The sequence below is a fragment of the Lissotriton vulgaris genome, unplaced genomic scaffold (genome assembly GCF_964263255.1).
Source record: "Lissotriton vulgaris unplaced genomic scaffold, aLisVul1.2 SCAFFOLD_892, whole genome shotgun sequence".
In the NCBI taxonomy this organism is placed as follows: Eukaryota; Metazoa; Chordata; class Amphibia; order Caudata; family Salamandridae; genus Lissotriton; species Lissotriton vulgaris.
This window is the reverse complement of record NW_028254288.1, coordinates 137676-163231: the sequence shown is the minus strand read 5'-3', so window position 1 is coordinate 163231 and position 25556 is coordinate 137676. Positions and strand designations below refer to the sequence as shown.

The following is a 25556-nucleotide window of genomic DNA, read 5'->3' as shown; positions in this document are numbered from 1 at the left end:
CTGAGCTCCTCCTCTGCACCTGGGTAGGGTCCCTCTGTACTCCGAGCCCCTCCTTTGCACCTGGGTAGGGTCCCTCTGTACTCCGAGCCCCTCCTTTGCACCTGGGTAGGGTCCCTCTGTACTCTGAGCTCCTCCTCTGCACCTGGGTAGGGTCCCTCTTTACTCCGAGCCCCTCCTTTGCACCTGGGTAGGGTCCCTCTGTACTCCGAGCCCCTCCTTTGCACCTGGGTAGGGTCCCTCTGTACTCTGAGCCCCTCCTCTCCACCCCGGGTAGGGTCCCTCTGTACTCTGAGCCCCTCCTCTGCACCTGGGTAGGGTCCCTCTGTACTCTGAGCTCCTCCTCTGCACCTGGGTAGGGTCCCTCTGTTCTCTGATCCCCTCCTCTGCACCTGGGTAGAGTCCCTCTGTACTCTGAGCCCCTCCTCTGCACCTGGGTAGGGTCCCTCTGTACTCTTGGCCCCTCCTCTGCACCTGGTTAGGGTCCCTCTGTACTCTGAGCCCCTCCTCTGCACCTGGGTAGGGTCCCTCTGTACTCTGAGCCCCTCCTCTGCACCTGGGTAGGGTCCCTCTGTACTCTGAGCCCCTCCACTGCACCTGGGTAGGGTCTCTCTGTACTCCGAGCCCCTCTTTTGCACCTGGGTAGGGTCCCTCTGTTCTCTGAGCCCCTCTTTTGCACCTGGGTAGGGTCTCTCTGTACTCTGAGCCCCTCCTCTGCACCTGGGTAGGGTCCCTCTGTACTCTGAGCTCCTCCTCTGCACCCCAGGTAGGGTCCCTCTGTACTCTGAGCTCCTCCTCTGCACCCCAGGTAGGGTCCCTCTGTACTCCAGGCCCCTCCTCTGCACCCCGGGTAGGGTCCCTCTGTACTCTGAGCTCCTCCTCTGCACCCCAGGTAGGGTCCCTCTGTACACTGAGCCCCTCCTCTGCACCCCGGGTAGGGTCCCTCTGTACTCGGAGCCCCTCCTCTGCACCCCTGGTAGGGTCCCTCTGTACTCTGAGCTCCTCCTCTGCACCTGGGTAGGGTCCCTCTGTACTCTGATCCCCTCCTCTGCACCTGAGTAGGGTCCCTCTGTAGTCTGAGCCCCTCCTGTGCACCTGGGTAGGGTCCCTCTGTAGTCTGAGCCCCTCCTGTGCACCTGGGTAGGGTCCCTCTGTACTCTGATCCCCTCCTCTGCACCTGAGTAGGGTCCCTCTGTAGTCTGAGCCCCTCCTGTGCACCCGGGTAGGGTCCCTCTGTACTCCGAGCCCCTCCTCTCCACCCCGGGTAGGGTCCCTCTGTACTCTGAGCCCCTCCTCTCCACCTTGGTAGGGTCCCTCTGTACTCTGAGCCCCTTCTCTTCACCCTGGGTAGGGTCCCTCTGTACTCTGGGCCCCTCCTCTCCACCCCAGGTATGGTCCCTCTGTACTTTGAGCCCCTCCTCTACACCTGGGTAGGGTCCCTCTGTACTCTGAGCCCCTTCTCTTCACCCTGGGTAGGGTCCCTCTGTACTCTGGGCCCCTCCTCTCCACCCCAGGTATGGTCCCTCTGTACTCTGAGCTCCTCCACTCCACCCCAGGTAGGGTCCCTCTGTACTCTGAGCCCCTCCTCTGCACCCCAGGTAGGGTCCCTCTGTACTCTGAGCCCCTCCTCTGCACCTGGGTAGGGTCCCTCTGTACGTCCCTCTGTACTCTGAGCCCCTCCTCTGCACCTGGGTAGGGCCCTCTGTACTCTGAACCCCTCCTGTCCACCCCAGGTAGGGTCCCTCTGTACTCTGAGCCCCTCCTCTGCACCTGGGTAGGGTCCCTCTGTACGCTGAGCTCCTCCTCTCCACCCCAGGGAGGGTCCCTCTGTACTCTGAGCCCCTCCTCTGCACCTGGGTAGGGTCCCTCTGTACTCTGAGCTCCTCCTCTGCACCCCAGGTAGGGTCCCTCTGTACTCTGAGCCCCTCCTCTGCACCCTGGGTAGGGTCCCTCTGTACTCTGAACCCCTCCTTTGCACCTGGGTAGGGTCCCTCTGTACTCTGAGCCCCTCCTCTCCACCCCAGGTAGGGTCCCTCTGTACTCTGAGCCCCTCCTCTGCACCCCAGGTAGGGTCCCTCTGTACTCCGAGCCCCTCCTCTGCACCTGGGTCGGGTCCCTCTGTACTCTGAGCCCCTCCTCTCCACCCTGGGTAGGGTCCCTCTGTACTCTGGGCCCCTCCTCTCCACCCTGCGTAGGGTCCCTCTGTTCTCTGAGCTCCTCCACTGCACCCCAGGTAGGGTCCCTCTGTACTCTGATCCCCTCCTCTGCACCTGGGTAGGTTCCCTCTGTACTCTGTGCCCCTCCCTTGCACCTGGGTAGGGTCCCTCTGTACTCTGAGCCCCTCCTCTGCACCTGGGTAGGGTCCCTCTGTACTCTGAGCTCCTCCTCTGCACCCCAGGTAGGGTCCCTCTGTACTCCAGGCCCCTCCTCTGCACCCCAGGTAGGGTCCCTCTGTACTCTGAGCCCCTCCTTTGCACCTGGGTAGGGTCCCTCTGTACTCTGAGCCCCTCCTCTCCACCCTGGGTAGGGTCCCTCTGTACTCTGAGCCCCTCCTCTGCACCTGGGTAGAGTCCCTCTGTACTCTGAGCTCCTCCTCTGCACCTGGGTAGGGTCCCTCTGTTCTCTGATCCCCTCCTCTGCACCTGGGTAGGGTCTCTCTGTACTCTGAGCCCCTCCTTTGCACCTGGGTAGCGTCCCTCTGTTCTCTGTGCCCCTCCTCTGCACCTGGGTAGGGTCCCTCTGTACTCTGAGCCCCTCCTCTGCACCTGGGTAGGGTCCCTCTGTACTCTGAGCTCCTCCTCTGCACCCCAGGTAGGGTCCCTCTGTACTCCAGGCCCCTCCTCTGCACCCCAGGTAGGGTCCCTCTGTACTCTGAGCCCCTCCTTTGCACCTGGGTAGGGTCCCTCTGTACTCTGAGCCCCTCCTCTCCACCCTGGGTAGGGTCCCTCTGTACTCTGAGCCCCTCCTCTGCACCTGGGTAGGGTCCCTCTGTACTCTGAGCTCCTCCTCTGCACCTGGGTAGGGTCCCTCTGTACTCTGAGCCCCTCCTCTACACCTGGGTAGGGTCCCTCTGTTCTCTGAGCTCCTCCTCTGCACCTGGGTAGGGTCCCTCTGTACTCTGAGCCCCTCCTCTGCACCTGGGTAGGGTCCCTCTGTAGTCTGAGACCCTCCTTTGCACCCTGGGTAGGGTCCCTCTGTACTCTGATCCTCTTCTCTGCACCTGGGTAGGGTCCCTCTGTACTCTGAGCCCCTCCTCTGCACCTGGGTAGGGTCCCTCTGTACTCTGAGCCCCTCCTCTGCACCTGGGTAGGGTCCCTCTGTACTCTGAGCCCCTCCTCTGCACCCCAGGTAGGGTCCCTCTGTACTCTGAGCCCCTCCTCTGCACCTGGGTAGGGTCCCTCTGTACTCTGAGCCCCTCCTCTACACCTGGGTAGGGTCCCTCTGTTCTCTGAGCTCCTCCTCTGCACCTGGGTAGGGTCCCTCTGTACTCTGAGCCCCTCCTCTGCACCTGGGTAGGGTCCCTCTGTAGTCTGAGACCCTCCTTTGCACCCTGGGTAGGGTCCCTCTGTACTCTGATCCTCTTCTCTGCACCTGGGTAGGGTCCCTCTGTACTCTGAGCCCCTCCTCTGCACCTGGGTAGGGTCCCTCTGTACTCTGAGCCCCTCCTCTGCACCTGGGTAGGGTCCCTCTGTACTCTGAGCCCCTCCTCTGCACCCCAGGTAGGGTCCCTCTGTACTCTGAGCCCCTCCTCTGCACCTGGGTAGGGTCCCTCTGTACTCTGAGCTCCTTCTCTGCACCCCAGGTAGGGTCCCTCTGTTCTCTGAGCTCCTCCTCTGCACCCCAGGTAGAGTCCCTCTGTACTCTGAGCCCCTCCTCTGCACCTGGGTAGGGTCCCTCTGTTCTCTGAGCTCCTCCTCTGCACCCCAGGTAGAATCCCTCTGTACTCTGAGCCCCTCCTCTGCACCCCGGGTAGGGTCCCTCTGTACTCTGAGCCCCTCCTCTGCACCTGGGTAGGGTCCCTCTGTACTCTGAGCCCCTCCTCTCTACCCTGGGTAGGGTCCCTCTGTACTCTGAGCCCCTCCTCTCTACCCTGGGTAGGGTCCCTCTGTACTCTGAGCCGCTCCTTTGCACCTGGGTAGGGTCCCTCTGTTCTCTGGGCCTCTCCTCTCCACCCTGGGTAGGGTCCCTCTGTACTCTGAGCCCCTCCTTTGCACCTGGGTAGGGTCCCTCTGTTCTCTGAGCCCCTCCTCTCTACCCTGGGTAGGGTCCCTCTGTACTCTGAGCCCCTCCTCTCTACCCTGGGTAGGGTCCCTCTGTACTCTGAGCCCCTCCTTTGCACCTGGGTAGCGTCCCTCTGTTCTCTGGGCCCCTCCTCTCCACCCTGGGTAGGGTCCCTCTGTTCTCTGAGCTCCTCCTCTGCACCTGGGTAGGGTCCCTCTGTACTCCGAGCCCCTCCTCTGCACCTGGGTAGGGTCCCTCTGTACTCTGAGCCCCTCCTCTCCACCCTGGGTAGGGTCCCTCTGTACTCCGAGCCCCTCCTTTGCACCTGGGTAGGGTCCCTCTGTACTCTGAGCCCCTCCTCTGCACCTGGGTAGGGTCCCTCTGTACTCTGAGCCCCTCCTCTGCACCTGGGTAGGGTCCCTCTGTACTCTGAACTCCTCCTCTGCACCCCAGGTAGGGTCCCTCTGGACTCTGAGCCCCTCCTCTCCACCCTGGGTAGGGTCCCTCTGTGCTCTGATCCCCTCCTCTGCACCTGGGTAGGGTCCCTCTGTACTCCGAGCCCCTCCTTTGCACCTGGGTAGGGTCCCTCTGTACTCTGAGCCCCTCCTCTGCACCTGGGTAGGGCCCCTCTGTACTCTGAGCTCCTCCTCTGCACCTGGGTAGGGTCCCTCTGTACTCTGAGCCCCTCCTTTGCACCTGGGTAGGGTCCCTCTGTACTCTGAGCCCCTCCTCTGCACCTGGGTAGGGTCCCTCTGTACTCTTGGCCCCTCCTCTGCACCTGGGTAGGGTCCCTCTGTACTCTGAGCCCCTCCTCTGCACCTGGGTAGGGTCCCTCTGTACTCTGAGCCCCTCCTCTGCACCTGGGTAGGGTCCCTCTGTACTCTGAGCTCCTCCTCTGCACCTGGGTAGGGTCCCTCTGTACTCCGAGCCCCTCCTTTGCACCTGGGTAGGGTCCCTCTGTACTCCGAGCCCCTCCTTTGCACCTGGGTAGGGTCCCTCTGTACTCTGAGCTCCTCCTCTGCACCTGGGTAGGGTCCCTCTTTACTCCGAGCCCCTCCTTTGCACCTGGGTAGGGTCCCTCTGTACTCCGAGCCCCTCCTTTGCACCTGGGTAGGGTCCCTCTGTACTCTGAGCCCCTCCTCTCCACCCCGGGTAGGGTCCCTCTGTACTCTGAGCCCCTCCTCTGCACCTGGGTAGGGTCCCTCTGTACTCTTGGCCCCTCCTCTGCACCTGGTTAGGGTCCCTCTGTACTCTGAGCCCCTCCTCTGCACCTGGGTAGGGTCCCTCTGTACTCTGAGCCCCTCCTCTGCACCTGGGTAGGGTCCCTCTGTACTCTGAGCCCCTCCACTGCACCTGGGTAGGGTCTCTCTGTACTCCGAGCCCCTCTTTTGCACCTGGGTAGGGTCCCTCTGTTCTCTGAGCCCCTCTTTTGCACCTGGGTAGGGTCTCTCTGTACTCTGAGCCCCTCCTCTGCACCTGGGTAGGGTCCCTCTGTACTCTGAGCTCCTCCTCTGCACCCCAGGTAGGGTCCCTCTGTACTCTGAGCTCCTCCTCTGCACCCCAGGTAGGGTCCCTCTGTACTCCAGGCCCCTCCTCTGCACCCCGGGTAGGGTCCCTCTGTACTCTGAGCTCCTCCTCTGCACCCCAGGTAGGGTCCCTCTGTACACTGAGCCCCTCCTCTGCACCCCGGGTAGGGTCCCTCTGTACTCGGAGCCCCTCCTCTGCACCCCTGGTAGGGTCCCTCTGTACTCTGAGCTCCTCCTCTGCACCTGGGTAGGGTCCCTCTGTACTCTGATCCCCTCCTCTGCACCTGAGTAGGGTCCCTCTGTAGTCTGAGCCCCTCCTGTGCACCTGGGTAGGGTCCCTCTGTAGTCTGAGCCCCTCCTGTGCACCTGGGTAGGGTCCCTCTGTACTTTGATCCCCTCCTCTGCACCTGAGTAGGGTCCCTCTGTAGTCTGAGCCCCTCCTGTGCACCCGGGTAGGGTCCCTCTGTACTCCGAGCCCCTCCTCTCCACCCCGGGTAGGGTCCCTCTGTACTCTGAGCCCCTCCTCTCCACCTTGGTAGGGTCCCTCTGTACTCTGAGCCCCTTCTCTTCACCCTGGGTAGGGTCCCTCTGTACTCTGGGCCCCTCCTCTCCACCCCAGGTATGGTCCCTCTGTACTTTGAGCCCCTCCTCTACACCTGGGTAGGGTCCCTCTGTACTCTGAGCCCCTTCTCTTCACCCTGGGTAGGGTCCCTCTGTACTCTGGGCCCCTCCTCTCCACCCCAGGTATGGTCCCTCTGTACTCTGAGCTCCTCCACTCCACCCCAGGTAGGGTCCCTCTGTACTCTGAGCCCCTCCTCTGCACCCCAGGTAGGGTCCCTCTGTACTCTGAGCCCCTCCTCTGCACCTGGGTAGGGTCCCTCTGTACGTCCCTCTGTACTCTGAGCCCCTCCTCTGCACCTGGGTAGGGCCCTCTGTACTCTGAACCCCTCCTGTCCACCCCAGGTAGGGTCCCTCTGTACTCTGAGCCCCTCCTCTGCACCTGGGTAGGGTCCCTCTGTACGCTGAGCTCCTCCTCTCCACCCCAGGGAGGGTCCCTCTGTACTCTGAGCCCCTCCTCTGCACCTGGGTAGGGTCCCTCTGTACTCTGAGCTCCTCCTCTGCACCCCAGGTAGGGTCCCTCTGTACTCTGAGCCCCTCCTCTGCACCCTGGGTAGGGTCCCTCTGTACTCTGAACCCCTCCTTTGCACCTGGGTAGGGTCCCTCTGTACTCTGAGCCCCTCCTCTCCACCCCAGGTAGGGTCCCTCTGTACTCTGAGCCCCTCCTCTGCACCCCAGGTAGGGTCCCTCTGTACTCCGAGCCCCTCCTCTGCACCTGGGTCGGGTCCCTCTGTACTCTGAGCCCCTCCTCTCCACCCTGGGTAGGGTCCCTCTGTACTCTGGGCCCCTCCTCTCCACCCTGCGTAGGGTCCCTCTGTTCTCTGAGCTCCTCCACTGCACCCCAGGTAGGGTCCCTCTGTACTCTGATCCCCTCCTCTGCACCTGGGTAGGTTCCCTCTGTACTCTGTGCCCCTCCCTTGCACCTGGGTAGGGTCCCTCTGTACTCTGAGCCCCTCCTCTGCACCTGGGTAGGGTCCCTCTGTACTCTGAGCTCCTCCTCTGCACCCCAGGTAGGGTCCCTCTGTACTCCAGGCCCCTCCTCTGCACCCCAGGTAGGGTCCCTCTGTACTCTGAGCCCCTCCTTTGCACCTGGGTAGGGTCCCTCTGTACTCTGAGCCCCTCCTCTCCACCCTGGGTAGGGTCCCTCTGTACTCTGAGCCCCTCCTCTGCACCTGGGTAGAGTCCCTCTGTACTCTGAGCTCCTCCTCTGCACCTGGGTAGGGTCCCTCTGTTCTCTGATCCCCTCCTCTGCACCTGGGTAGGGTCTCTCTGTACTCTGAGCCCCTCCTTTGCACCTGGGTAGCGTCCCTCTGTTCTCTGGGCCCCTCCTCTCCACCCTGGGTAGGGTCCCTCTGTACTCTGAGCCCCTCCTCTGCACCTGGGTAGGGTCCCTCTGTACTCTGAGCTCCTCCTCTCCACCCCAGGTAGGGTCCCTCTGTACTCTGAGCTCCTCCTCTGCACCCCAGGTAGGGTCCCTCTGTACTCGGAGCCCCTCCTCTGCACCCCAGGTAGGGTCCCTCTGTACTCTGAGCTCCTCCTCTGCACCCCAGGTAGGGTCCCTCTGGACTCTGAGCCCCTCCTCTGCACCCCGGGTAGGGTCCCTCTGTACTCTGAGCCCCTCCTCTGCACCCCAGGTAGGGTCCCTCTGTACTCTGAACCCCTCCTCTGCACCTGGGTATGGTCCCTCTGTTCTCTGAGCCCCTCCTCTGCACCTGGGTAGGGTCCCTCTGTACTCCAGGCCCCTCCTCTGCACCCTGGGTAGGGTCCCTCTGTTCTCTGATCCCCTCCTCTGCACCTGGGTAGGGTCCCTCTGTTCTCTGATCCCCTCCTCTGCACCTGGGTAGGGTCCCTCTGTACTCTGAACCCCTCCTTTGCACCTGGGTAGGGTCCCTCTGTACTCTGAGCCCCTCCTCTCCACCCCAGGTAGGGTCCCTCTGTACTCTGAGCCCCTCCTCTGCACCCCAGGTAGGGTCCCTCTGTACTCCGAGCCCCTCCTCTGCACCTGGGTCGGGTCCCTCTGTACTCTGAGCCCCTCCTCTCCACCCTGGGTAGGGTCCCTCTGTACTCTGGGCCCCTCCTCTCCACCCTGGGTAGGGTCCCTCTGTACTCTGGGCCCCTCCTCTCCACCCTGGGTAGGGTCCCTCTGTTCTCTGAGCTCCTCCACTGCACCCCAGGTAGGGTCCCTCTGTGCTCTGATCCCCTCCTCTGCACCTGGGTAGGTTCCCTCTGTACTCTGTGCCCCTCCTCTGCACCTGGGTAGGGTCCCTCTGTACTCTGAGCCCCTCCTCTGCACCTGGGTAGGGTCCCTCTGTACTCTGAGCTCCTCCTCTGCACCCCAGGTAGGGTCCCTCTGTACTCCAGGCCCCTCCTCTGCACCCCAGGTAGGGTCCCTCTGTACTCTGAGCCCCTCCTTTGCACCTGGGTAGGGTCCCTCTGTACTCTGAGCCCCTCCTCTCCACCCTGGGTAGGGTCCCTCTGTACTCTGAGCCCCTCCTCTGCACCTGGGTAGGGTCCCTCTGTACTCTGAGCTCCTCCTCTGCACCTGGGTAGGGTCCCTCTGTACTCTGAGCCCCTCCTCTGCACCTGGGTAGGGTCCCTCTGTACTCTGAGCCCCTCCTCTGCACCTGGGTAGGGTCCCTCTGTACTCTGAGCCCCTCCACTGCACCTGAGTAGGGTCTCTCTGTACTCCGAGCCCCTCTTTTGCACCTGGGTAGGGTCCCTCTGTTCTCTGATCCCCTCCTCTGCACCTGGGTAGGGTCTCTCTGTACTCTGAGCCCCTCCTCTGCACCTGGGTAGGGTCCCTCTGTACTCTGAGCTCCTCCTCTGCACCCCAGGTAGGGTCCCTCTGTACTCTGAACCCCTCCTCTGCACCCCAGGTAGGGTCCCTCTGGACTCTGAGCCCCTCCTCTGCACCCCGGGTAGGGTCCCTCTGTACTCTGAGCCCCTCCTCTGCACCCCAGGTAGGGTCCCTCTGTACTCTGAACCCCTCCTCTGCACCTGGGTATGGTCCCTCTGTTCTCTGAGCCCCTCCTCTGCACCTGGGTAGGGTCCCTCTGTGCTCCGAGCCCCTCCTCTGCACCTGGGTAGGGTCCCTCTGTACTCTGCCCCCTCCTCTGCACCTGGGTAGGGTCCCTCTGTACTCCGAGCCCCTCCTCTCCACCCCGGGTAGGGTCCCTCTGTACTCTGAGCCCCTCCTCTGCACCTGGGTAGGGTCCCTCTGTACTCCGAGCCCCTCCTCTGCACCTGGGTAGGGTCCCTCTGTACTCTGAGCCCCTCCTCTGCACCTGAGTAGGGTCCCTCTGTACACTGAGCCCCTCCTCTGCACCCCAGGTAGGGTCCCTCTGTACTCTGAGCTCCTCCTCTGCACCCCAGGTAGGGTCCCTCTGTACTCTGAGCTCCTCCTCTGCACCCCAGGTAGGGTCCCTCTGTACTCCAGGCCCCTCCTCTGCACCCCGGGTAGGGTCCCTCTGTACTCTGAGCTCCTCCTCTGCACCCCAGGTAGGGTCCCTCTGTACACTGAGCCCCTCCTCTGCACCCCGGGTAGGGTCCCTCTGTACTCGGAGCCCCTCCTCTGCACCCCGGGTAGGGTCCCTCTGTACTCTGAACTCCTCCTCTGCACCTGGGTAGGGTCCCTCTGTACTCTGATCCCCTCCTCTGCACCTGAGCAGGGTCCCTCTGTAGTCTGAGCCCCTCCTGTGCACCCGGGTAGGGTCCCTCTGTACTCCGAGCCCCTCATGTTCCTCCCGGGTAGGGTCCCTCTGTAGTCTGAACCCCTCCTCTCCCTTCCAGGTAGGGTCCCTCTGTACTCTGAGCCCCTCATATCCACCCCGGGTAGGGTCCCTCTGTACTCTGAGCCCCTCCTCTCCTCCCCGGGTAGGGTCCCTCTGTACTCTGAGCCCCTCCTCTCCACCTCGGTAGGGTCCCTCTGTACTCTGAGCCCCTTCTCTTCAACCTGGGTAGGGTCCCTCTGTACTCTGGGCCCCTCCTCTCCACCCCAGGTATGGTCCCTCTGTACTTTGAGCCCCTCTTCTGCACCTGGGTAGGGTCCCTCTGTACTCTGAGCCCCTTCTCTTCACCCTGGGTAGGGTCCCTCTGTACTCTGGGCCCCTCCTCTCCACCCCAGGTATGGTCCCTCTGTACTCTGAGCTCCTCCTCTCCACCCCAGGTAGGGTCCCTCTGTACTCTGAGCCCCTCCTCTGAACCCCAGGTAGGGTCCCTCTGTACTCTGAGCCCCTCCTTTGCACCCCGGGTAGGGTTCCCTGTACTCTGACCCCTCCTGTGCACCTGGGTAGGGTCCCTCTGTACGTCCCTCTGTACTCTGAGCCCCTCCTCTGCACCTGGGTAGGGTCCCTCTGTACGTCCCTCTGTACTCTGAGCCCCTCCTCTGCACCTGGGTAGGGTCCCTCTGTACTCCGAGCCCCTCATGTCCACCCCAGGGAGGGTCACTCTGTACTCTGAACCCCTCCTGTCCACCCCAGGTAGGGTCCCTCTGTACTCTGAGCCCCTCCTCTGCACCTGGGTAGGGTCCCTCTGTACTCTGAGCTCCTCCTCTCCACCCCAGGGAGGGTCCCTCTGTACTCTGAGCCCCTCCTCTGCACCTGGGTAGGGTCCCTCTGTACTCTGAGCTCCTCCTCTGCACCCTGGGTAGGGTCCCTCTGTACTCTGAACCCCTCCTTTGCACCTGGGTAGGGTCCCTCTGTTCTCTGAGCCCCTCCTCTCCACCCTGGGTAGGGTCCCTCTGTACTCTGAGCCCCTCCTCTGCACCTGGGTAGGGTCCCTCTGTACTCTGAGCCCCTCCTCTGCACCTGGGTAGGGTCCCTCTGTACTCTGATCCCCTCCTCTTCACCTGGGTAGGGTCCCTCTGTACTCTGAGCCCCTCCTCTGCACCCCAGGTAGGGTCCCTCTGTACTCTGTTCCCCTCCTCTGCACCTGGGTAGGGTCCCTCTGTACTCTGAGCCCCTCCTCTCCACCCTGGGTAGGGTCCCTCTGTACTCTGAGCTCCTCCACTGCACCCCAGGTAGGGTCCCTCTGTACTCTGATCCCCTCCTCTGCACCCCAGGTAGGGTCCCTCTGTACTCGGAGCCCCTCCTCTGCACCCCAGGTAGGGTCCCTCTGTTCTCTGAGCCCCTCTTTTGCACCTGGGTAGGGTCCCTCTGTACTCTGAGCCCCTCCTCTCCACCCTGGGTAGGGTCCCTCTGTACTCTGAGCCCCTCCTCTGCACCTGGGTAGGGTCCCTCTGTACTCTGAGCCCCTCCTCTCCACCCTGGGTAGGGTCCCTCTGTACTCCGAGCCCCTCCTCTGCACCTGGGTAGGGTCCCTCTGTACTCTGAGCCCCTCCTCTGCACCCTGGGTAGGGTCCCTCTGTACTCCGAGCCCCTCCTCTGCACCTGGGTAGGGTCCCTCTGTACTCTGAGCTCCTCCTCTGCACCTGGGTAGGGTCCCTCTGTAGTCTGAGCCCCTCCTCTCCACCCCGGGTAGGGTCCCTCTGTAGTCTGAGCCCCTCCTCTCCACCCCGGGTAGGGTCCCTCTGTACTCTGAGCTCCTCCTCTGCACCTGGGTAGGGTCCCTCTGTACTCTGAGCTCCTCCTCTGCACCTGGGTAGGGTCCCTCTGTAGTCTGAGCCCCTCCTCTCCACCCCGGGTAGGGTCCCTCTGTAGTCTGAGCCCCTCCTCTCCACCCCTGGTAGGGTCCCTCTGTACTCTGAGCCCCTCCTCTGCACCTGGGTAGGGTCCCTCTGTACTCTGAGCCCCTCCTCTGCACCTGGGTAGGGTCCCTCTGTACTCTGAGCTCCTCCTCTGCACCTGGGTAGGGTCCCTCTGTAGTCTGAGCCCCTCCTTTGTACCCCGGGTAGGGTCCCTCTGTACTCTGAGCCCCTCTGCCTTCAATTCCCCCCTCCCCCAGGAGGGACTGACCCCCATCTGTCCGGTGGTCACTCTGCCCCTGCCCCAGCCCTTCTCTGCCCCCAGTGCCCCCCTCTCTGCCCTTCGTGCCCCCCCGCCTCTCCCCGGTGGTCACCCTGCCCCAGCGCCCTCTCTGCCCCCGTCTCCCCGGTGGTCACCCTGCCCCAGCGCCCTCTCTGCCCCCGTCTCCCTGGTGGTCACCCTGCCCCTCTCTGCCCCCCTACTCCCCTCCCCGGATCGGCGGTCGCGCGTTGAACCCCCCCCCCCCCCCCCCCCCTTCCCCCGGCCGGCTCCGGTTGCTTGCTCTGGTTCATCGTCTTCGTTCCTCTAATGGCTCCATCGCTTCTGGGATTTGCCATTAAAATAAACTCCGCTCTTATCCGCGGCCCCACTTAGCCTCATCCTGTAAGCAATATCAACAAGCCGCGGAAACGCCTGCCAGGCCCGGGATCACCCGTGCCCAGGCCGGCGCAGCAGATCGGGTTTAACATCCAATCTAAGCGCGCTTATTGGGACCATATGGGCCGCCCCTGGCCTGGGACCCTGTGGGCTGGAGAGGGCCCTCTGAGCCAAGGGGGGACCGCTGGGCCAGGCCGGGGCCCCGCGTCCCTGCAGGGCAGGACAGCATCCTTCTGGAGCAAGCCAGCGGCCTCTAGAGCAAGCCAGCGGCCTCTAGAGCAAGCTGGCATCCTGCTGCAGCGTGCCATGCCAGCATCCTTCTAGCGCAAACTAGCCGGCTTCAAGTGTGCCAGCATCCTTCCAGAGCAAGCCAGCGGCCTCTAGAGCAAGCCAGCACCCTGCTGCAGTGTGCCAGCATCCTTCTAGCGCAAACTAGCATCCTGCTGCACTGCCAGCATCCCTCTAGAGCAAGCTAGCATCCTGCTGCAGTGTGCTACCATCCCTCTAGAGCAAGCTAGCATCCTGCTGCAGTGTGCTACCATCCCTCTAGAGCAAGCTAGCATCCTGCTGCGGTGTGCTAGAATCCTTCTAGAGCAAGCTAGCTTCCTGCTGCAGTGTGCCAGCATCCTCTAGAGCAAGCTAGCTTCCTGCTGCAGTGTGCCAGCATCCTCTAGAGCAAGCTAGCATCCTGCTGCTCTGTGCCAGCATCCTTCTAGTCCACACCAGTATCCTTCTAGAGCAAGCCAGCATCCTGCTGCAGTGTGCTAGCATCCGTCTAGAGCAAGCTAGCATCCTGCTGCAGTGTGCTACCATCCTTCTAGAGCAAGCTAGCATCCTGCTGCAGTGTGCCAGCATCCCTCTAGAGCAAGCCAGCATCCTGCTGCAGTGTGCCAGCATCCTTCTAGAGCAAGCTAGCATCATGCTGCAGTGTGCTACCATCCTTCTAGAGCAAGCTAGCACCCTGCTGCAGTGTGCCAGCATCCGTCTAGAGCAAGTTAGCATCCTGCTGCAGTGTGCCAGCATCCCTCTAGAGCAAGCCAGCATCCTGCTGCAGTGTGCCAGCATCCGTCTAGAGCAAGCTAGCATCCTGCTGCAGTGTGCCAGCATCCTTCCAGAGCAAGTTAGCATCCTGCTGCAGTGTGCCAGCATCCCTCTAGAGCAAGCCAGCATCCTGCTGCAGTGTGCCAGCATCCCTCTAGAGCAAGCTAGCACCCTGCTGCAGTGTGCCATGCCAGCATCCTTCTAGCGCAAACTAGCCTGCTTCAAGTGTGCCAGCATCCTTCTAGAGCGCGCCAGCATCCCTCTAGAGCAAGCTGGCATCCTGCTGCTCTGTGCCAGCATCCTTCTAGAGCAAGCTAGCATCCTGCTGCAGTGTGCCAGCATCCCTCTAGAGCAAGCTAGCACCCTGCTGCAGTGTGCCATGCCAGCATCCTTCTAGCGCAAACTAGCCTGCTTCAAGTGTGCCAGCATCCTTCTAGAGCGCGCCAGCATCCCTCTAGAGCAAGCTGGCATCCTGCTGCTCTGTGCCAGCATCCTTCTAGAGCAAGCTAGCATCCTGCTGCAGCGTGCCATGCCAGCATCCTTCTAGCGCAAACTAGCCTGCTTCAAGTGTGCCAGCATCCTTCTAGAGCGCGCCAGCATCCCTCTAAAGCAAGCTGGCATCCTGCTGCTCTGTGCCAGCATCCTTCTAGAGCAAGTCAGCATCCCGTTGCAGCGTGCCAGCATCCCTCTAGAGCAAGCTAGCATCCTGCTGCAGTGTGCTAGCATCCCATAGAGCAAGCTAGCATCCTGCTGCAGTTTGCCAGCATCCTTCTAGAGCAAGCTAGCATCATGCTGCAGTGTGCTAGCATCCCATTGAGCAAGCTAGCATCATGCTGCAGTGTGCTGCCATCCTTCTAGAGCAAGCTAGCACCCTGCTGCAGTGTGCCAGCATCCGTCTAGAGCAAGCCAGCATCCTGCTGCAGTGTGCCAGCATCCTTCCAGAGCAAGTTAGCATCATGCTGCAGTGTGCTAGCATCCCTCTAGAGCAAGCCAGCATCCTGCTGCAGTGTGCCAGCATCCTCTAGAGCAAGCTAGCATCCTGCTGCAGTGTGCCAGCATCCTCTAGAGCAAGCTAGCATCCTGCTGCAGTGTGCCAGCATCCTTCCAGAGCAAGTTAGCATCCTGCTGCAGTGTGCCAGCATCCTTCTAGATCAAGCTAGCATCCTGCTGCAGCGTGCTATCCTCCTTCTAGCCCACACCAGCATCCCATTGAGCAAGCTAGCATCCTGCTGCAGTGTGCTAGCATCCCATAGAGCAAGCTAGCATCCTGCTGCAGTGTGCCAGCATCCCTCTAGAGCAAGCTAGCACCCTGCTGCAGTGTGCCAGCATCCCTCTAGAGCAAGCCAGCATCCTGCTGCAGTGTGCCAGCATCCGTCTAGAGCAAGCTAGCATCCTGCTGCAGTGTGCCAGCATCCTTCCAGAGCAAGTTAGCATCCTGCTGCAGTGTGCCAGCATCCCATAGAGCAAGCTAGCATCCTGCTGCAGTGTGCCAGCATCCCTCTAGAGCAAGCTAGCACCCTGCTGCAGTGTGCCATGCCAGCATCCTTCTAGCGCAAACTAGCCTGCTTCAAGTGTGCCAGCATCCTTCTAGAGCGCGCCAGCATCCCTCTAGAGCAAGCTGGCATCCTGCTGCTCTGTGCCAGCATCCTTCTAGAGCAAGCTAGGATCCTGCTGCAGTGTGCTACCATCCTTCTAGAGCAAGCTAGCATCCTGCTGCAGTGTGCCAGCATCCGTCTAGAGCAAGCTAGCATCCTGCTGCAGCGTGCTAGCCTCCTTCTAGAGCAAGCTAGCATCATGCTGCAGTGTGCTACCATCCTTCTAGAGCAAGCTAGCATCCTGCTGCAGTTTGCCAGCATCCTTCTAGAGCAAGCTAGCATCCTGCTGCAGTGTGCCAGCATCCTTCTAGAGCAAGCTAGCATCATGCTGCAGTGTGCTACCATCCTTCTAGAGCAAGCTAGCATCCTGCTGCAGTGTGCCAGCATCCTCTAGAGCAAGCTAGCATCCTGCTGCAGTGTGCCAGCATCCTTCTAGCGCAAACTAACCTGCTTCAAGTGTGCCAGCATCCTACTGGGGCAAGCTAGCACCATGTTGCAGCGTTCTAGCATCCTCTAGAACAAGCCAGCATCCTGCTGCAGTGTGCCAGCATCCTTCTAGAGCAAGCTAGCTTCCTGCTGCAGTGTGCTAGCATCTTTCGAGAGCAAGCTAGCATCCTGCTGCAGTGTGCCAGCATCCTTCTAGAGCAAGCTAGCATCCTGCTGCAGTGTGCCAGCATCCTTCTGGAGCAAGCTAGCATCCTGCTGCAGCGTGCTAGCCTCCTTCTAGTCCACACCAGCATCCATGCAGAATGACTAACTTAATGCCCCTGAATTCAGAGAGGGGTCATAGATGGGCATAAACATATTGATCTACTTACTGTAGGGGTATTTTTGTTGCTAACCTCTAGTACTCTTTCTTTTTGTCCTTGTCCCAGGGGACCAGAGAGTACCCCCCTGTAGACTCTTTTAGTTCACGTTTTCTGTCATATTGACCTCGACCCCCAAGCACCCCTGTTTCGTCCCTCAAACTCACCTCAGCTCCTCTTCAAACCCTGGAGCGCTGTAGCCCACACTATTGGCCTTGGGCTTTGGTGTGAGGAGGGAGCATACCACCCTCGGGTGAGTGAGGGGTTGTGCCCATTTTATGGGGCACTGAGCCCTCATACCCACACTACACTAGTGCTTCCCCTTCCCTCCTGTGGGTAAGCGTGTTTTCTGTGAGTTTATACAATGGGTGGGTGTAGGGCCATCCGAGGCAGAAGAATCTACAGCTGGAGTCACGCGGCGCCTCCTGCTGGTGCTGGAGACCTATTGCACGAGTCGGTGCCAGGTCTAGAGGGATGTAGTGACATTCTCTGGTGACATAGCGCCTCCGGCTGGAGACCTGTCGGACGTGCATGAGTTGTGATAGGTTTAAGCGGATGTCGTGCCATCGAGGATCTGCCGCTGGAGTCGCGTGGCGCCCACCACAGGTGCAGGTGACCTGTCGCTGGGGGGGAGTCTGAGGCCAGGAGTTTCTTCATAGAGCGAGGAATCTGCAGGAAGATACAGTATCAACTAGAAATATTGACACTGAAGGTCATTCACTGTTTTCTTTTTAATTACTTCAATAAGAATCACCAAATTGTGTTTAAATGTAAGCAGATGTATCTGAGAAGAGGGCTTGAAAAGTTCACACTGGAAACAGGCCAGGGGCGGCCCCTCCATTCGAGCGGAGGCGCGTCACCAAACAAACAAAAGCCGCAGAGATAAAGAATACCATGGTAATAAACTTTGCTTATTACCATTTTATTTGTCAGCAACTGACCCGTCAGGACGGGGCGGGGCCACTGCTGCTGAGTGACTGCAGCGGGAGCTCTGCGCTCTCGAGCTTGAAGTGCGCATGTCTCTTCGGACGGATGCTTGCAACGGCCAGCCAGACATGCGCCTTTTAAACCTCTCTAACCCCGCTGGGGTTTAGAGAAAGCAAAGGCCGCCAGTGCTCTTGTGAGCGCTGATAGAGGCCGCTCCCACCAATCCTGGCGCTGTTCTCATGCTGCACAAGAGCAGCGCTAGGATTGGCTTGGGAGCCTGCCTGCCTCGAGGAGAACATCGCGCTCATAGCAAAGGTAAGTACCTTTTATTTTTATTTTTGATGTGACTTCATCACCTTCGGGACATGCGAGCCGCCACTGCAGCCAGTCTTGGCTCGTAAGCTGCACACGTTGAGCCCTAGGCCCTGGTTTAGAGTTTGACAGACAGAGTCCCCCGTCGCACTGGCCTGCGGCCCTCCAAGCGCGAAATCAGCCCCTTATTCGCCTTCCAAAGCAATATCTTAGTTGTTGCTGCACAAGTGTGTCTCTCCGTTTGTGTGCTCCCGTAGAAATGTTCCCTTTCTTTTCATCGCTTCCGTTGTCTTTTTGCAGGTTCCAGATTCAGCGAGGAAAGGCCGACCCCACCAGCTACAAGAGCCTGGGAGACTGCTTCAGGACCATTTATCACAAGGAGAGGTAAGTCCATAAATCATAGTGACCGGTACTGAGCGGGCAGGTTGGTGTCTCAGAGCCTGGGCCTGGCCGATAGGGTCTATTCTCTGTGTCCTCTAAAGCCGGGGGCCTTGGGGTACTGACCGATAACCGTGTGTCCCCTGAAACTCTGAGGCTGGGAGGGTTTGTGGGGTCGCTGGGGCAGCGGTGGGTGCTTGGTGTAGGAGATCAGTGTCTTGGGTGGTTCTTGGGATCCCTGGGGCAGCGGTGGGTCCTCGGTGTAGAGGATCACTTAATTCGGTACATCTCGGGGTCCCTGGGGCAGTAGAGGGGACTTAGGTGCGGAGATCAATTCCTTGGTTAGATCATGGGGTCCCTGGGGCAGTGGTGGTCTTCGGTGTAGGGGATCAGTCTCTTGGGTGGTTCTTGGGGTCCCTGGGGCAGTGGTGGGTCTTCAGTGTATGGGATCAGTTCTTTGGGTAGTTCTTGGGGTCCCTGCAGTAGCGGTGGGTGCTTGGTGTAGGGGATCAGTGACAGGGATTGGGTAGTTCTTGGGGTCCCTGGGGCAGTGGTGGGTCCTCAGTGTAGGGGATCAGTTCTTTGGGTAGTTCTTGGGGTCCCTGCAGTAGCGGTGGGTGCTTGGTGTAGGGGATCAGTGACAGGGATTGGGTAGTTCTTGGGGTCCCTGGGGCAGTGGTGGGTCCTTGGGTAAGGGATCAGTCTTCTGGGTAGTTCTTCGGGTCCGTAGGGCAGTAGGGGGTCCTTGATGTAGGTCACAGTGGTCTTCAAACTGTGGGGTGCGACCCCCAGGGGGTTTGTGGAGTCCTAAGAAGGGGGTGGAGTCCTAAGAAGGGGGTGGAGTCCTAAGAAGGGGGTGGAGCCCTAAGAAGGGGGTGGAGTCCTAAGAAGGGGGTGGAGTCCTAAGAAGGGGGCGGAGTCCTAAGAAGGGGGTGGATCCCTAAGAAGCGGGTGGAGCCCTAAGAAGGGGGTGGAGTCCTAAGAAGGGGGTGGAGCCCTAAGAAGGGGGTGGAGTCCTAAGAAGGGGGCGGAGTCCTAAGAAGGGGGCGGAGTCCTAAGAAGGGCGTGGATCCCTAAGACGGGGGTGGATCCCTAAGAAGGGGGCGAAGCCCTAATAAGGGGGGTGGAGCCCTAAGAAGGGGGTGGATCCCTAAGAAGGGGGTGGAGCTCTAAGAAGGGGGTTGCAGATTCCACAGCTTCACTTGTCCCTGCAAAGAGACCCCCTGTCCTGGGATGGCTGACTGAGATCGGTATCAGCTGCTTGGCTTAATGAAAGGTAAATGTGCCTTATTAGTTATTCTGCCAGTGTAGAGGATGCTGGGAGCATTCCTGGCTCATTGTGAAGACAACAACAGGTTTATTTTAGTGGAAATGCAAAGAGTGAACAACTGGGCTGGAAGTTCTTGCTTTTCATTTTAACTGCATTTACACAGCCCTTAGAGCTCCTACAGAGGTGTTGAAGGGACCGGTATGTAAAACTAGAAAACTGCATTACATAGGCTCTGGTATTACTAAACCTGCATTTTGAAAGCACTGTTGTATTGTAAACCTATTCACACGTTTTGCAGCATTCTATCTTACCCTGTGTGTAATGCAAGTATAAAAAATTGACTTACATATTCACAGTGCTTTCCATCATAGGCTGTGGCTTCATGGCACTACAAATACACGTCACTATTCTCCTCTGCATCAATGAAGATTTACTGCTGTGGTTCTCTGGTTTCACACAGACCTCTGCAGGGCATCAACTAATAGAGGTTTCATAATGTACTACTGTGCATTTCCCACTGAGCAATAACTTTTTAAATGTATTTTTCATTTACGCTGCCCATTATTTTATATGTGAATACCTGAAGGTGAAAGACCTAAAAAACTTATAAAATATTTTGGGCTTATTTATGAGAGGCTTGCATCAACAGAGTATCACTTTTTTGATACTCGGGCGGTGCAAGCGTCTCAACCATACCTATGCGGCGGTGCAACGTCCCCCTGCGTGACTGCGCACGGCCTCGTAGATCTGGAGTAGGACAAAGCAGCGCACGTCACTGCGTGGCCGTACTCTGCGTCAAGGAGGCGCTCCATGGCATCTGCGTGGGGTTTTCATGCCTCGCCCATGGATTCTGATGCTGCCCCCTCTTTACAAAATCACGTAAACCTGGGGCAGCTCCAATAACGGACGCCTCCCCCGCGGAGGCGGAACCAGGAGACATTTTTTGATTTCTCCTCGTTTTTCCTCTTTCCATGTGTGCTGCGTTCTGAAGCTCGCAAAGAAAGAGGAAACTCCCCTTCGATTGTTTTGGTGAAGGAAGGTGCCTCTTCCCGTACAAAAACAATCCTGCCTACGTTGGTGCTAGGCAGCAATTTGTGAAGGGAAAAGGACTGGAATTCACTGTAATAAATAATACGGTGCATTCGATGCCCTATGCCAATTCCTCATAAATGAGACCCTTTCTTTTTAGCTACACCTTTGGTTACACCCCTACACACAAAGACCTTTGATTTCCTAAACACTGTTTAATATTATTTCCCCTCCGTGAAAATTATTTGCTGTGGTAATTTGGGGCTGTTAGAAATGGGGGTCTCTAGTTGGCAAATGGTTTGCACCTTTGTCCAAGTAGGGACCCTTCCTTCAAGTCAGGGTATAAGAGACGCACTACTGAAATAACCCCTGATGACCCCCTTGGTAGCTTGGCACGAGCAGTCAGGATTATTTCAGAGGCAGTGTGGAAAGGATTTGCCCATCACCAACAGTTATACAGTGAAAACACTACAAAAGGACACCACGACAGTTTAGAAAAATATCCAATACTTTATATCTTCAAAACAAGACCAAAATGATAAAAATCTGAAATACAGTACTTACAAATATGCGCTTTGCGGGGAGCTGGCATCCGTCGGTCCGGACTGCGGTGTGGGATGGGGCAGTGTGTCGCAAGATTTATGAGCAGTGCCCCCAAGCCACAGTGCAATCACAGTTGTCAAAGTCAGCGACGGAGTCGGTGAGACCAGGGCGAGAAAGTGAAGCGGTGCGGAGTGCGGTGCCCACAGGTCACGGTGCAAACAGCAGTTTGGCAGCCGTCGTCAGTGAGACCAGGGTTGTGGTGCAAGATGCAGCGAAGTCCTCTGCGGTGCCCTAAGGACATGGAGCCAGTGGCGGAGTCATTGACGGAGTTGGTTGCTTCCCCCCCTCTGGCAACTGAAACCACGGTTCCAGAGGCGGTATCCAGATGTCAGTGAGGGTCAAGGTGGCCCTGAGACTTCAGACCAGGGGGCAAGCTCTCCTTCAAGCCCTTGGAGATACTCAGCAACAGCAACAAGTAAAGGACGTTCATTCCAGTCCTTTTACTGCCAAAGGCAGAAGCAGCAACTGCAGACCAAATCAACAAAGCAACAACACAGCGAAGTTGCAGGACTCCTCTTGGCAGTTCTTCCAGCTCCTCTTCTTGGCAGGTTCCTTGATTCCAGCGAGTTCTAAAGTTCTGGGGTCTGGACCCCAATAATACTCACTTTCTCTTTGTGCTTTTGGGCAGAGAGTGCCTGAGCCCAGCCTAATCCAGTTCCATTCTCATGGCCCAGCGTCCTGGCAGCAGGTGGAGACAGCATTGTCCAAGGCAGACCAGGCTCATTCAGGTGCAAGGAAATCTCCGACTACTATAAATACAGCCCAGGTCTATTCAGCCCAGCCCGACTCATCCAGGAAAGACAGGTCACACCTTGACACCCCCTCCAGTGGCTGTCCGATGAGAATGCACATCCCCAGCCTCTGTCACTCCAAAGCCAGACAGTCAATCCACAAACCCAGCAGAGGCACACAGGATGACTAAGCAAGAAAATACCTACGTTCTAAAAGTAGTATTTTCAAACACTGAACATAAAAATCATCTTTACTAAAAGATGCATTTTTATATTCTGAGTTCAGGCATACTAAACCCCATTTCTGTAGCTTGTCCCAATGAGAAGATATGCTTATAAGATGTTATAAGTAAACTCCCATTTTATCCTATGGGACAAATAGCCTATCCATAGTGAAAAAGGAAACACACTGTAATTCACTACCAGGACATATTACACACACCAGTACATGTCCTATCTTTAATATACATGCACCCTGCACACAGGGGTACCTTGGGCCTACCTTAGGGGTGACTTCAATGTAAGAAAAGCGAAGATTAGGGCCTGGAAAGTGGGCACACTTGCCAGGTCGACATGGCTGTTACAAACTGCGCACAGACACTGCAGTGGCAGGTCTGATAATCCTTTTCAGGGCTGCATGGGTGAGTGGCACAATCAGTGCTGCAGGCCCACCAGCAGCATTTGATTGAAAGTCCCTGGCACCCTCAGTGCACTTTACTAGGGACTTACTAGTAAGTCAAACATACCAATCATGGAACCACCAATCCATAATACAATTTACAATAGGAGCACTTGCACTTTAACCCTAAACAGCAGTGAGCAAGAGCGCAGAAACACGGAACCAGCAAAAACAGAGTCAAAACTAGGAGGTCAGAAAGGAAAAAACAGGGGAAACATGCCAAAAGATGCCAGATCTAACAGGGGCATTTAGGGTTGTCGATAGATGTTGATGACGAGGAGAACCAGTTTCTAGAAAATGTTGTCAGAAGGGCTCCTTACGCGTAAAAAGGTTTGACAAGGGGGCCTCAACATCAAAAAGTTTGAAGACCAATGGTGTAGAAGATCCGTCTCAGGTTGTTTCTGAAGTCCCTGGAGCAGTGGTGGGTCTTTGGGGTAGAGGACCAGTCTTTTTGGTAATTATTGGAGTCTCTGGGGTAGTGGTGGGTCCTCGTGGTAGGGCAAATCTCTTGGGTAGTTCTTGGGGTCCCTGGGCAGTGGTAGGTCTTTGGTGTAGAGGACCAGTCTCTTGGGTAGATCTTGGGGTCCCTGGGCAGTGGTGGGTCTTTGGGGGGGGCTGGGGCGCAGTCTCTTGGGTAGTTCTTGGAGTCCAAGGGTGGAGGGGGTGGGGGGGTGGGGCACACAGGCTTAACTTGCACTCCTTGCCTCGTTCATCGCCCCCGGGTGCTGGGGGGGGTGAGGGCTAGGGGAGGGGCAAGGATAGGGGGTCGTGTAATAAGACATGTGCATCGCATCCCCCCCACACACACATCAATGCCAGGCATCCGGGCTTTGCACCTATGTCTGTCACAGTAACGCGTCATCAAAAGGACCGGAAGAGGGCGTGGCATGTGCATTATTATTATTGTGCAGATTTATATAGTGCTAACTCGACCCGAAGGGATCGAGCGCTTTACATGAGCACCGGTGACGTCACACCAGGACACATTCAGGCACGGGGAGATGGATTGATTTGCCCAGGATCACAGGACGTGGACGCGACCCCGAGGCTCGAACCTGGTTTCCAGCACCAAAGTCGGCAGCTCTGGCCGTTACTCAGTTTATGTACAGGAGAGACAGGGGCGGACCAAGCTCTTTTATTACGAGGAACAGGTACAGCAGCAGTGCAAGTCCAGCACAGAAACACACACAGCAGCGACCGCAGCAGGCCAAGCTTTCTTATTACATGCAACAGGTACAGCAGCAGTTAACACCCTCCATAGAAAGCACACAGCAGCGACTGTGGCAGGGCTAGCTTTCTTATTACATGCAACAGGTACAGCAGCAGTTAACACCCTCCATAGAATGCACACAGCAAAGACAGCGGCAGGCCTAGCTTTCTTATTACATGCAACAGGTACAGCAGCAGTTCACACCGTCTATACTAACACACAGCACCGACCGCGGCAGGCCAAGCCTTCTTATTACATGCAACAGGCACAGCAGCACTGAGTTCTGATTTCTAGGACTCGCCTCGCCGATAATTTTAAATTCGTACTGCACTCCCGTGCTGACAAGGGACTGCTCACTATTGGCCCAACTACTCTCCTTGCTTGTCGTGGCCCATTGCAGCCGATTAGGCGCTGCTTGGGTGACAGCCTCATAGCCACCGCCATCTTGGGTGAGGAGCAGGCGAGCGGTCCAGCGCTACGCCCCTCCTGCCCTCACTGGTATAAAAATAGCCCCCTTCTTCAGGGAGCGCAGCGGACGGACGTAGCGGGTGCGCCAAAGGCGCGCCAAAGGAAAGCCCGTCTGCGCCCGTCCGCGCCCAGACGGGCCCTGGGGCCTGCCACGCTGCCGGGCTGACCACCTATTCCAGTGAGGACTTTCTTAACATTAACAACGGCCAGGGTCGCATGGCTGGACTAACTTTTAACCGGGCCCAGAGACTGGGGATTTTACCCAACTGTTCCTCCACCTTTGAAACTATCACTACGACAAATGTAGGTCTTACCAGTCACACAGTGCCTGCCCCCATTCCCATTCCATGTCCATAGTCTATCTAAACACCCGCTCCACGGTGAAACACAAGATGGACCTTTTTCTCTTATTGGATATGGATAAACCTGACATCCTCCTACTTACTGAGACTTGGCTGACCCAAGACTCTGCCCCAGATATAATTGCGGCACTGCCACCAAATGACTGTATTATTCATGCTGATCGTGCATCAGGTAAACTGGGGGGGAGGTGGCGGCTATCTTTCGCCACGACCTAGGAGTCACCGCCTTGACCAGCCTGAACCTCCCAGACACTGAAAATCTGGTTCTAAAAATTGATTCCTCCTGCACAACAATGACATGCGTCCTCTTGTACAGACCCCCTAACAATAGGCCTTCTGTCCCTTTAACACTTAGCGAACAAATCGCTAATCTGGCCATTGACCATGCCAGGATTCTTCTGGTTGGGGACTTCAACTACTGGTTTAATGACCCCTCGGAAGGCCCTCAGTCGTGTGAACTCACTGAGCTTCTCACAAATTTAAATTTTGAACAACAAGTTCTTTCACCAACCCATTGCAAAGGTCATAACCTGGATCAGGTCTGGTCCAACTCTCTCCTAGTTACAACCCCGGTAAATACCCCATGTTTATGGTCTGACCATTTTCTTCTTAAATGTAACCTCTTCCATCCCCCTAAAAGGACAACCGTCACAGCTACGGGTGGACTAGCCAGGAAATGGAACTCCCTAGACAGGCCTGAATTTCTACAAACACTTGCCAATTCCACTCCATCCCATCACCCTGACATTAATACAGCAGAAAACAATCTTTCTTGCTGGCTGCAAAGAGCTAGTGACGCCCATGCCCCATATAAGACGCTCAAACCGGCCCGGCGCGCCGACGCCCAAAAATGGTTTTCACCGGACCTCAAAGCAAAGAAATTGGCCCTTCGCCAATTAGAGCGCCGCTGCCGCCGCAACTACGCCCCTGACCTTAAATCTCGATATATCTCGGCCAGGAAGGTATTTATGAAATCTATCCTATCCACGAAAGCTGCTTACTACTCTTCCCCTATCACTAACTCTACCAAGACATCAAAGGACATCTTCACTATCCTCAATGAGTTAACCAACCTGGACAATGCCCGCCCAAGTTTACCCCCGACCCAGACCCTCTGCGACTCACTGAACGTCTTCTTTACAGAAAAATTTGCAGCTATCAAAGCCAGTATCTCACAAACCATTAACCCCACCCCTTCTATCTCAAGTCCCAACACTACTGACTCACTTAGTAGTTTCACTCCTATCACCTTAGACCAATTTCAGGAATTACTGGTGAGAGTAAAATCAGGTGCCCCATCGGACAGATGCCCACCTTACATCCTGAAAGACTGCCTTTCAGTTATTCCGGTCCCCGCCTGCTCCCTATTAAACAACTCATTAGCCACTGGACAAGTTCCCCTCGCTTTCAAGGAAGCAACAGTAATACCACTCTTAAAGAAACCTGGGGCAGACCCCACCTGCAAGGCAAACTACCGCCCAATC

General features: G+C 57.7%; 1 protein-coding gene across 1 annotated transcript in view; it reads left to right on the top strand.

Annotated features, from left to right (window-relative positions):
• The window catches only part of LOC147659591 (mitochondrial 2-oxodicarboxylate carrier-like), a gene marked incomplete at its 3' end in the record, with an annotated part of 710830 nt that overhangs the window by 585989 nt on the left and 99285 nt on the right, over nt 1-25556 (top strand). Inside the window, exon 4 of the mRNA XM_086951622.1 lies at nt 17643-17726. Within this exon, the coding sequence (XP_086807748.1) occupies nt 17643-17726 (84 nt within the window). The remainder of the gene's footprint in view (nt 1-17642; nt 17727-25556) is intronic.